The 12269-nt window shown below is 24.8% G+C and overlaps 1 protein-coding gene across 9 annotated transcripts; it reads right to left on the reverse strand.

The window, feature by feature from the left end:
* Positions 1 to 250: 250 nt before the first annotated feature.
* Positions 251 to 11172, reverse strand: LOC114124675 (uncharacterized). 9 transcript variants are annotated; one of them, XM_050199991.1, is made up of 12 exons: positions 10776 to 11172; positions 8874 to 9020; positions 8627 to 8754; positions 7988 to 8131; positions 3183 to 3415; positions 2981 to 3095; positions 2231 to 2357; positions 1406 to 1592; positions 1193 to 1337; positions 991 to 1104; positions 776 to 871; positions 251 to 699 (listed from the first exon to the last, which is right to left on the reverse strand). In XM_050199991.1, exons 5-12 carry the CDS (start codon positions 3404 to 3406, stop codon positions 565 to 567), a joined length of 1143 nt encoding a protein of 380 aa, XP_050055948.1. In that variant the 5' UTR covers positions 3407 to 3415; positions 7988 to 8131; positions 8627 to 8754; positions 8874 to 9020; positions 10776 to 11172; the 3' UTR covers positions 251 to 564. The 9 variants fall into 9 exon arrangements, with proteins under 9 accessions (XP_050055948.1, XP_050055945.1, XP_050055950.1 ...); XM_050199988.1 differs by having other exon boundaries at positions 8874 to 9023; XM_050199993.1 differs by lacking the exon at positions 8627 to 8754 and having other exon boundaries at positions 8951 to 9020.
* Between the last annotated feature and the right edge of the window lie 1097 nt (positions 11173 to 12269).

Genomic DNA, 12269 nt, shown 5'->3' on the forward strand with positions numbered 1-12269 from the left:
GTAAATTTTAATTTAATAATAAATGCAATAGTTTAATCTTATATTTTAAATATTATCCATATAATTTATATTGAATAATAAATAATTAATACTAAAACTTTTTTTATTGATGTTTAAAAACCAACTAGGTACCTATAATTACTTCACATTATCATCTAGTTATTCTAGTTTATGGTTAAAGGTTCACATTATTACGCTGTTATTACTTATTATAATTATTAATGACAGATAAAAATAATAAACCAAAAAATATTCCCTTCTATTTTATTTAAATACATTTAAAAAAATATATTAAAAAAAAAAAAAGTTAAAAATATTAATCTGTTGCTAGTCACAGAGCTCCCAAGTTGAGTAGGCAAGCACATTTTTCTCTTATATTGTAATCACTATGATAGGTAACCTATATGATCATTAATCACAATAATACATAATATGTCTTTGTATAAGTTTAAACTAATTTTAAAATGCACAGATATAGAGTGAATTTAACTTAGATAACACAAAAATACAAGGTAACACACTGTTTACAATTTTGAAATAGTTTTGACCATATTTAGTTATTAGTTATAAACGATATCTTGAATGTAGCTCAACATATTCTTTTTTAGGTCCCATGGTATTGCCAAGCCAATTAGTTACAATACGTTGATGAGATCCTAGTACGTCATACCGTTCTGAATTGGTCTGGCGAAACTCTGTCTAACAAAAATAATTAATGAGAAAAAAAAATAATAATTTGTGTTTTAACAAATCTTTACGAAAATGTTTATCTCACCCTGTTCATTATTCTCTCTTGACTCAGTGTGTTTGCCAAATCATTGATACGTTCATCCACTTCTTCGACATCTTTATGTATAGTTTCATCTGTTGTCTGCGTATTATTTAAAAACAACCAGAAAATATAAATTATATATAATTATAAATACAATTTAAACTTTTAGAATATAGTGCATAGAGAAAAATATATTATTAGATTTAAAATGAACTGACCTGTTTTAGCCACTGAGTTAAAGCCGTCGCTCTTTTGTTAAAACTTTTATAAACTTCTAGAGCATGGCCAAATCTCTCTGAAACTTGCAAATCAGTAAACAAGTATTCGATCACCTATAAATTAAAGTAGTTATGAAACAATCAGTATTTTTAATATTATTAAATATTTATATGTATTCGTAGGAAAACTGTAGATAGGTACTTGTAGAATAGCGAATACTTCTCTCGAAGTACAATACGGGAATTGAACACCAGGCAACATGGTCTGTGCCATTCGAACACATAGAGCTGCTTGGTGCATAGAGTCTCTAGTTTTTAGTGCTTGGCGAAATCTTATAGATTCGTCTCTGCGTATAACGATTAAAATATTGTTAAAATAAACAATGTTGCATCAAAAAATAACGTAGATACTTACTCTTCGGTTCGCAGTGAATGCCAACTTTTATATGCTGTACGACTATAATCTGCAGAGTCTTGTGCAAATAACGTAGCATCTTTCCATGACAATTCTCCACTAACTAACGTATCTCGGTAACTACGAACCCTGTCCAATTCCCGTTCTAATTGCCCGGTATTCGATGATTTACTTCCGACTAAATTTTCTGTATAAATGATTTATGTAACACGTTACTAAATAATATCTATAAAATTTTCAGATAGGATTTTATAATATAGCACGGGGTAGTCCAACCTACAGAATTGGGGTCCTCAAAGCAGTCAAGCCTTTTTCGGGGCCCTCCTTAGGAGACTTATATAGTTTATTGCAACAATCTGAATACGTATATAAAATAAATCGATGATACAAATTACATCGCAATTTGTTGAAATATATTACTTGCTTTAATCAAAAAGCAAATAAATTTAACTTTTTATAACTAATTTAATCATTTGTTTATGTAATAAATAAATAATAAATTTATTTTCAAATGATGACTTATATTTGATAGTATTGTATCTACTATATATTAATATGTACTCGTACAATTTATTTATCTATATATTACATATAAGATTAAAGATTAATAATTGTATAAGCTAAATTAATTTAATACAAGTACGTTTTTACTAATTTAATTTTAAATTTTAAGTAGCGAGGAGTATTTTGATTTTGTGTTGTTTTGGTCGAACAGGAAAATATACTTTCAATAATTTTAATCATTTATATAATATTTCCAAGATGTAATCTACAATTTATAAACAACTTGAAAATTCAAATACAAAAATATATTTTTATTCTTACTTATTATTAGTTCTTGGCTTTCATAAAGTTTCTGTAAATGCTGTACTCTTACACTAAGTTTTGATATTTCTTCTTCACTTCTAGCTCTCATTTGACTTAACCAATTTAAATGGTGAAGTTTTATAGACTGAAATTTATAATTGTCATAAATTATTTTTCAATATATTAGACATTAGTGAAAGGTAATACTCGAAAAACATTTTGGAGTATCGCAAAAAAATATTTTTATGTTGTTATTCAGTTCATAATTGCAATTTATTGTTTTATAGTTCTATAATATAGTTTATATTTTATCGTATTATTGATGTATTATTAAAACGATTTTTAAAAATGATTAAAAAATATATACAAGTTATCGTGAGTGTTAAAAACTGTTATTCAGAATATTTTCGAATTTATTTTTAATTATCGGTGAATTATCTCTACATATGAAATACATCATAATATATAACTGAACAACATTAAGTCTTTTATTGATGTCCTTGTTTTTTAAGTAGTATGTTTTATATTTTATAGGAAAAAAGTAATAAGGTACTTTAATCTTATATACGTACTAACAATTATTACATTCGTACATACCGGACTAAATTAAAGTGAATGTTATTCTGTAGCAGAAATTACAGATACTGAGTCCAATTATTTAAAAATAATAATTCCTCAATTTTAGAAAATCGTGTGTAATTCATATTGTTCTAGTCATATTTAAAATTTAATTATTACATGCTTAAAAAATAAATAAACACGATTTACTTTTCGATTAAGATTTGCAATGAATTCTTCATGTTCTATTGCAAGCATTTGGTTCAAATTTACTCGTAGTTCTACCATAACAGTTCGAATTGCATTGTCGCTTTCATCTACAACTCTAATCATTATGCAGAAACACATCAATGTATTTATATATGTAATTTATGTATATAGTTATTATGAATATTAATATGTCATTCTGTACCTCGAATTGAGATATCTTTGGGAAAATCGATCGTTGGATGTTATCTCAATATCCGCTATACGTTCTTGACTGAGCTGACTCATAAGATTTTCTATGTCTGCGATAAAACGATCTAGTTTTGCCATCTCGTGACCTAAAGATGGGGCCGGTGCAGCTTGTTCTTCTCTTGCGATGTCACGCTCTACTTTTTGGTATGCTTCAATACCAGTTTCTCTAGAACCCATTCCGTTGTCCTATAAACGCATATAAAACAACTACATATGACTTCAAAATTTTTATATTTTATTTTATCATACAATAAATCAAATAGTTACACTAATAGATCAATATTTTAAGTCTGAAAATTATATATAGACAAGAATATCTATTATGGAGTATATCTGTTTTCAAAAATCTAATCATACATATAATATAGGCTGATGATGATTGTCTTTTTATGCTATAAACTATTATTTTTTCAAATAAAAACAACTTTTTCTATTTTGAATTGTTGAGCAGATAATTTTTTTGAAAATATTTATATATCTAAATCAAAATTGGAACTTTTAGTGTCTGAGCTATAAGCTTGTATGTAGATTGTAAGTATTATAAAGATAATATAGTTTATGATGGTAGATTTAAAAGATATGAGGAATACGATGGTTTTAAAATTATATTTGACTAGTATTAATTTACAAAAAAATCTATAATTTGTAAAACATTGTTGCAGTGTTAGACTAAATATTATATGTGTTTGATATTTTATGTAAACCATTATTAAGGGCTATTATCTGTAGTACAAAGAGATAATTAAATCATACATAAAGACTACTTACTCAAACTTTCAATTTTATTTTTTTTTTTAACTATAGAAAAATGTAGAAAGTAAGATATTTGCTGTGTTTTTGTAGTTTAGTGCAAACAAAATTAAAAATCGCTGATTTTATTGTATTTGAAGTATGTACTATTGTTCTCATAAATGTAAACAAATAAAGTAAATTTAATGTATTTAATTTTAGTGAATAACGATTACATTTTCATGGCAAAACATTTAGTACATTTAATAATAAATGTTGAAAATTCGGTAACTAAATTGATGAACGGCGCAAAATATAGGCAATATAGGTACATATAAGCGTTGTATAACAAAATTAAGAAGAAATAATGTTTTATGTTGACTAATAGTAGTTACTAGTTAAGGCGTTCATCTTTAAGATTATTTTTACTTGTGTCAATTTCTTGATTATGTGATTTATAAACTGGATTAATTTTAATTAAATAATTTATCATAAGAAAAAATTTAAGGTAGTATAAACATAGCAGACGATTATAAAGATCTACACAGCTTAAATTCCGGAAATGCATAAAATAAATGTTTTTCACTATTTTTTATTATTATAATGTTGTAATTTTTTAATTTTAGATTCTGAACGAACTGATGTATGTATTGATTTTACAATTATGTGTGTTTTGTGTGTGTGTGTGTGTGTGTAGCATAACTTGTCAAAATAAAGCTTCAATTTCAAACATCGGTGGTGGTTTCCGATTGCAAAGTGAATATCCTTATTCCTTCGTGCATAATAGAGGTAAAAAGTAATTTTCCAATAGTTTAAAAAAAAATATAAAGAAAACCAAAAAAAAGTGACGGAAAAACGAAATAGTTTATACAAAACCAGTTTTCGACAAAATCGAAAATAAAATATTTTTTATAAGCGTTTAAAGTACAAATTTTTACGAAATATGTCAAAATTACGAAAATTTGCAAGTAATTTTGTAGCTGAAAAATCATAAATATTTTTGTATTTATATCTAAGGTTAAAAAATTCAACACTAAGTTTTCCATGAGTTTTTCTTCAAATAGCTATGAAGAAAACTCGAAGCGTTATAATAGGAGAAATGTTATGAGCGTTTGAATTTTAAATTTTTACAAAATTACATAACGATAACGATTTATCCTCAAACGATTTTAAATATTTGTAACTATAGTTGTCATCCTTGGTCTCCACCCCCGTGAATAGTTGCTTGGAAATTGTGGGTCTGTTTCATTGTCTTATAGTTATTTCGATCATAAAATTCTATAAAATGTATATATCTAATACAAACACATAATAATAATAATTTAAGGTGTTTATACATTCTTATAAATATACTTATAGATAACAAAAACAACTTTTTTCTCATATTAATATCATTATTCTTACACTTTGGAAATATATTATACAATAATATTATATCATCGTTAAATGAATAACAATAATAATGATTATTATTTATTTATGGAATACTGTGGGGTTTCGCATCATATAGCCAATCAGAGTTACTGATTTACTATACTACTTTTCTATTGGTTATTATTATTATTGGATGCGTTTTAACCTATCTTAACTACTCGAGTCTCAAGAATAAGTACGCCAGTCGTAGTTAAGACGCAGTGATGTATACTTCAAACCCTACAGGACGGTTCAAAGCACCGAACCGTTATCACATCTCAAATACATCGACAATAATAATTGATTCATCGTGGATTCTATATATACACACTCTGAGGTGGGTTTAATATATTATAATATATAATACATATACGTCAAAATTCAAATTTTACAAGAGAAACACAATTATTTTGTGTAACTCATTATGCTTATTATGTTCCTTTTTCGAAATAAATGAAATAAAGGTTTAACAAAATGTTAATATAGGAACACGTTGATTAGTTTTGTTTTCACACTACATGTTATGTTTGGATAGTGGATACAAATAACATATTCCTATAAAAATCTGAAAAATTCCAAATATTGGAGATTTTCCCTAAAAAAAGTGGTACTAAAACCTTTAACAGACTTTCAGGCATAATAGTAAAAAATTTGATGACGATACGTTGAACGGTGTGGATTTGTATGCGTGACAAAAGATCGGATTTTGCTTTATTAGTATAGGTTATTCAAAAAATATCAGTCGTAGATACTTGAAAATTTTACCAGTTATTTAAATTGGCATTTTCTTTACATGATTTACTTTTCTAAATATTTCGCTTATTTTAATGCTATTTATAGGCATTTGAAATATTTATTTTTGTTTTTTTTATAAATATCAATAAACATTTTTTGGCAGAGTCAAAATACTTAAAAATTTAAAACAAAGTTCCTCATAAGTTATTCTTATAGTGATTCAAAAATTATAAGAATACATAGGCACAATTTAATTTAAATAGCATTAGAAATTCAAATATTGACAAAAATTCGTCAAAATCATGAATATTTGCAAATTATTTTGTAGTTTAAATTTATAAAAAATTTTGTATAAGTAGCTAAGAGTTAAAAATTGAATCCATGATTTTCTATGAGTTTGGCTTACAATTATAAAAATAACTTAAATTTTGGGATATTCAGGTCATTAACACCACCTTTTTCACCACCCACTGTAAAATATATCCTATGCTGATAAATCATCTCTGTTCAGAATCATTTTTCGTATACAATGATACCTATCATTGGATTCAAATTTAATACATCCTTTATAGTAACCTACTATACAGTAGAGCGTTACTCACTTGAATACTCTTTTTTTTTGAACGATGATATTAAAAAATATTATTTTTATTATAAATCAAAATGTTTGTCCTGAAAGTTCAAATGCATGAAAATCAAATTTTAAACGGCTAGTTAAATACTTAAAATTATGACTAACTAAATTTTCCACTAGAATATGAGTGTTTACTTTTAAAATTATTTCCTTATATAATTTAAATACTAAATAAATAAACCGGTGACCTCATCGATTACTATGGAGGATGGGCAACATACCAAATTCCAAAAGTATTTAAAATATGCAAACTATTCATTGCACCTTAATATAGGTTACCAAATGGTAAATTAAAAACTAGTTTTATTATTTTAAATTAAAATAGCTATGTTTTTAATAATTATTCAGTACTCTGAAGTATTCAAGTACCTATTTGTACTATCTTTGTTATATAAGAACAATAAGCGTATTACCTGCAGTGTATCTATAGAGTAAATAATATGTTAATAAATATATATATATATTTTTTTTTTTAATAAATGATCATATCAGTTAGTACCTATAGGCTATAATAAAGTTAATAGCTAGATACGCACAAGAATGTGTTATTACTTAATTTGTGTATTTAAATAGACCAAATTGGTTAATTTATAGCTCAGTTAAATTGTCACATGCGACATGCATAAATCTAATATAAATGTATTGTATAATGCATTATTTTTTTTTTTATCAATTTATTGAATTTAATATATTTTTGACAGGCATAAATAGTTTTATCATGTCCCACTTTGTCCCACAATTGTGAGTTATAGTTATCTATTTGTTTACTGTATGACGATAATTTCTAAGATAAAGAATTTTTATATCAACGATAAATATGTTTTTCATGTATCAGCTATATAAAAATTTTAAAGTAATTAACCATGGCTTTATATACGAGTAGATACCTACAATAATTATAAGCTGTAATAATCTTTAACCTTGTTTGAAAATTACGATGATATGACATACCTATTATCGCAATTAACTACAGTCAGACATTATCATATAGTTTCGACTTTCTAATTATCATTTAGACAGGTACAAGTGTACAACAAAGGTTATAGATCAATATTACAAAACAAAATATTATATACTTATACAATATTATTGGTGTTGATTTGCATTAATCTGATAAATTATTTCCTACACAAATATAAGGTATAACGTATAAAATATAATATAAATTATATTTATTTCCAAAATTTATCCAAATGAATCACATTATCGTGTCCTTCGTTCTACCAATCGTTTAATTATAAAATAACCTTTTTATTTATTAATTTTTATGCTTTTGATTGATTTGCCTTGACAGTTTGTATATTAAAAACCTTTTCTGGATGAGTGCGTCGACCTGTTTCGTTATATTAGCAGGTGTTTAAGTAAACGTCTGCGTGGTTGCTAAGGAACATCTAAACATAAAATATACGTTTATATTTGCATCAAAAATTTCTAAATATATATTTTTTTACCAGTAAATTCACAAAGAGTTATTTTTAAAATAATTTTTAAACATTTATAGGTTTGATTTATTTAGTTAAATATATAAAAAAAATATGTGAATGTAAAACATTGACAATACAAGAGTTGAGCGGTACTATAGTAAAATTAAGATATGTCTACATTTAATTTCAAAAAAATAATAAATCAATTCAAACAGGGTTAAATGAATTGATTAATTTATAACTAAAAGATTATTATGGTTATACAACTATTATGCAATAATCTTAAAACACGTATTTTTGAAAATCGTCGGAAGTCTGAATTTTCTCATAGGAATAATAGATATAGAATATAATAATTGAATTTATTTTCTGTTTATAGCTATTAAGTTGGTTTCACAAAAGTCTATTATTTTCTTAAAGTTTATACTTTCGTTTACGAGGAAATATTCATGTTGTATTTACTATTTAGGGAGGACAGTCTCCTCAGCTCCTTCCGTATATTCATAATTCAAATACACATTGTATATAATTTATGGCTATAATAATATTTTCAGGTATTATAAAATTTGTACATTTTGAATAAAAAGTACCTATTGTTAAAAAATATTCTTTAAATGCCTTGACAGTATTTATAAAACATTATAACATTTACACATTTTCAAAATAAATATTTAGTTATATATGTGCAAAAAAAAATTAATTTTAACACCCAAACTAAATTTTGCGTTGTCACTTCAGCTGTGTAGTCAAAAAGGCATATATTATCAGTTATTCGCGATTGCTTACCTGTTTTGGAAGTTTTTTGTTACGACTGGTTTTAATTATTTAGTTATAATAAGTCGGTCGACTACCGATACTGCTACAAAAATAAAAGAAGGTTATATAATTAGTTGGACCACATTATCAACCCGTTAGCTGTTGTTTATTAATTACTTATATAATATTTAAATTTAATTGTCTGTATATATAGGTACTAAATTTAAAAAAATTCTATTAATATTAAAAACAAAAACAATACAAACAAAAAATTCATGCACACAGATATGCATAGTTAACTTAATTCCATTTACTCCGAAACAATAAATTATAATGAGGCTAAAGATATTGAGAAGAGATGTATGATGGTTTATACAATTATTATAATCGTGATGACATATTATTAGTGATTTCTATTTTTATAAACGTAAAATTATTGAAGTAAGCCATATATTTTATAAACCATTTATAAGTACAGTTTTATCAACATGCGATGTATATTTTACATCAAGTATATTTACAAAAAGTTCAAACTTACTTTTCCATTAACAATATAATTATTTTAATACTATCTCTGTGAAAAATTTGTGTTCGTACTTGAAAAAATTGATTTTAATTTAAAATAAATCTATGTTAATTATTTATGACATGCAGTGGAAATCGTTTTCAAAAAAAAAACGTACGCATTTAACCAGAAAAAGGCTGTTTGATGATAAAAAATCACCTTGTAAATAAAACTATTTTGATAAATCGCTCAACAATGAAATTAACAACATGATTCAGTAGTTAAATATTTTAAAATCGACAATTATTAAGATTTACAATAAAAAAAAAAAAAAAAACAGGTCTGTAAAATAAGTACACCCGTTACCTAAATCCAGTTGTTAATTTAATATGTATATTTTTTAATAACTCTGTGTTTATAACACTATATATTAACGAAAAATCTAACTCTACTATACATATGAATCATATCAGTAATTATATATTCTTAATATGCAGAGTAATGCAATATAATTTCTCGAATAATTATCTCTTACCATTTTACGAGCTAATTTAAACCTAATACAAAACTAACAAATAAAAAATTATTGATATACCTATAAATAATTATTATTCATGGACCCACCCTGGTACTTAAGAATAAGTGTAAAATCCGGCACTATCTACTGCAGCTCTATACCAATGAAATAAATATAATAAAAATTTGTAAGTATCAGATTCATAAAATGAGTTATATATATGAGTTAAAAATAAAGTTATTTTCAAAATCGAAACACTAGAATTACGTACAATGTATTAAATATGTATATATCAAATACTAATACAATATTTCATACTTTAATTAATATAATTATTGATAATTATTAACTATATTACACTACCTACATGCTACAGATAAACCTAATGATAAAAATCTGTATTCGTTTAGAATTATTCATGAAGACTAGAATATTCTAATATTCTAATCTTCATGGAATTATCATTTTCAATAATAACAACAAATACCATGCACTAGTGATAAATGATAACGATATTTAACTTATATGATATTATGTCTTATATATAGTTTGTAAAATTCCGAAACGTGTTATTTCAATAGATCATATCAAATCATATAAGTAGTATATATATATATATAATCATATCAATATAATATCATATCATATAAGTAGTACCTATATTAAAAAAATATGTTAATTACACTAAGTATTACTGGATATATAAGTAGATAATTTAAAATTATTTTCAACAAAGATAACATAATCATTTCAGATTTATAATAAATTTAGCTATAATATAGATACATTTACACTTTATTTATTATTACTATAAAGGATATTAAAATACTCACATTTATGCTTCCTTGAGTGCTCGGGGCACATCCCATATTTTTTTATGCAGTTCGTTTACCATATCGCTTGTGATGTCCTCTCTTTTCCAACCGCCATCCTCCATTTCGATACTTCCTTGATATATTAACAAATGAAATTTAAGGAAACACAACTTTTATTTTGATATTAGAATTATTTTCATTACAATTTTTGTTACTATTATTTATAACAGTTGTTTAAAAAAAAAATGTTCATTTATGTATAAAAGGAACCTTATCTCTTGACGTTAAACACACATTTGTTTTAATAATATGAACAATCGAATCGTTAACGCACAAGTAGCAGGTAACCAATATTATACATTTGTAAAGTAGATACTAAAATTATTTTGATTTGTAGTGTACTTGCGCTTGTAGCTATAGCAACTTATGACCTTGCCAAACACTCACTAATTTTTCACATTCGTAAAAAAATTATACGTATACTCTCAATAAATATTATACTTTTACGTGTTGTCCAAAAAAGTTTCATAGGAACCATACTATATAATAAGGTTTCACCTAAATAGGTCAATATTTTTCTATTATAGGGAAGATGTCTCAAGGGCTTATGACTAACATATAGCTAGAGGTACATTAACCCTACATTAAACTATATGACCCAGAAAATCATTCCTGTCATCGCGATGATTATAACAATTTTTTTTTTTCAGTAAATATATTTTATAAATATAAGCGTAAAGCTACATGTATATAATATATAAACTATATTTAGCCACTACAATATATTATATAGTATGCACAAGGGTAAAGTTATATTGCAATTAAAGTTTAATCATAATTTGAACAGTTTCTAAGACAATCAATTAATAATTAAAATACTCATACAATATAAAATAAAATAAATAATACCATCTTTTATTAATTAGAATCTAAAAAACTAAATTATAAAAAGTAATATTATAATAATGACTTGTATCATATGTAATATGTTCTTTATGCAACACAAACACTACGATCAAACATACATAATAAATCATTCATTGAACAATATTTTCAGAAGCTTTCAGCATGTCGAATTCCAAATAACCTGTACGAAGCAATAGGACCATATTCATATACAAAAAAAATATTTACTTTCTTGTAAAAAATTGAATTGTACAACGGAATATAATGTAAATATTACTCCATGTGCAAGTAATGTAAATAATCTAAACACACCTTTACAATATTGTATACTGTTACAAACAATTGTCAAGTTATTTCAGTAATAATTATGCAATTTATGTTGAAACAATAAAAAATAATAATGATAAAATATTATAATATTCAAACCTATAAATATTGCAAATTGTATGTAATATAAACCATTTTATAAGAACAAAAAAAACCTAATCGTCAGAGATGAGAGATAGGGGGGAAAATTGTTTTTTTTTTTATTAAATTAGGTAATATTATAATACATAATATTAATGTTATTAAAATATACTTATCCTGGCCACTTACAAACGTTTT

The sequence above is a fragment of the Aphis gossypii genome, chromosome 2 (assembly GCF_020184175.1).
Source record: "Aphis gossypii isolate Hap1 chromosome 2, ASM2018417v2, whole genome shotgun sequence".
Lineage (NCBI taxonomy): Eukaryota > Metazoa > Arthropoda > Insecta > Hemiptera > Aphididae > Aphis > Aphis gossypii.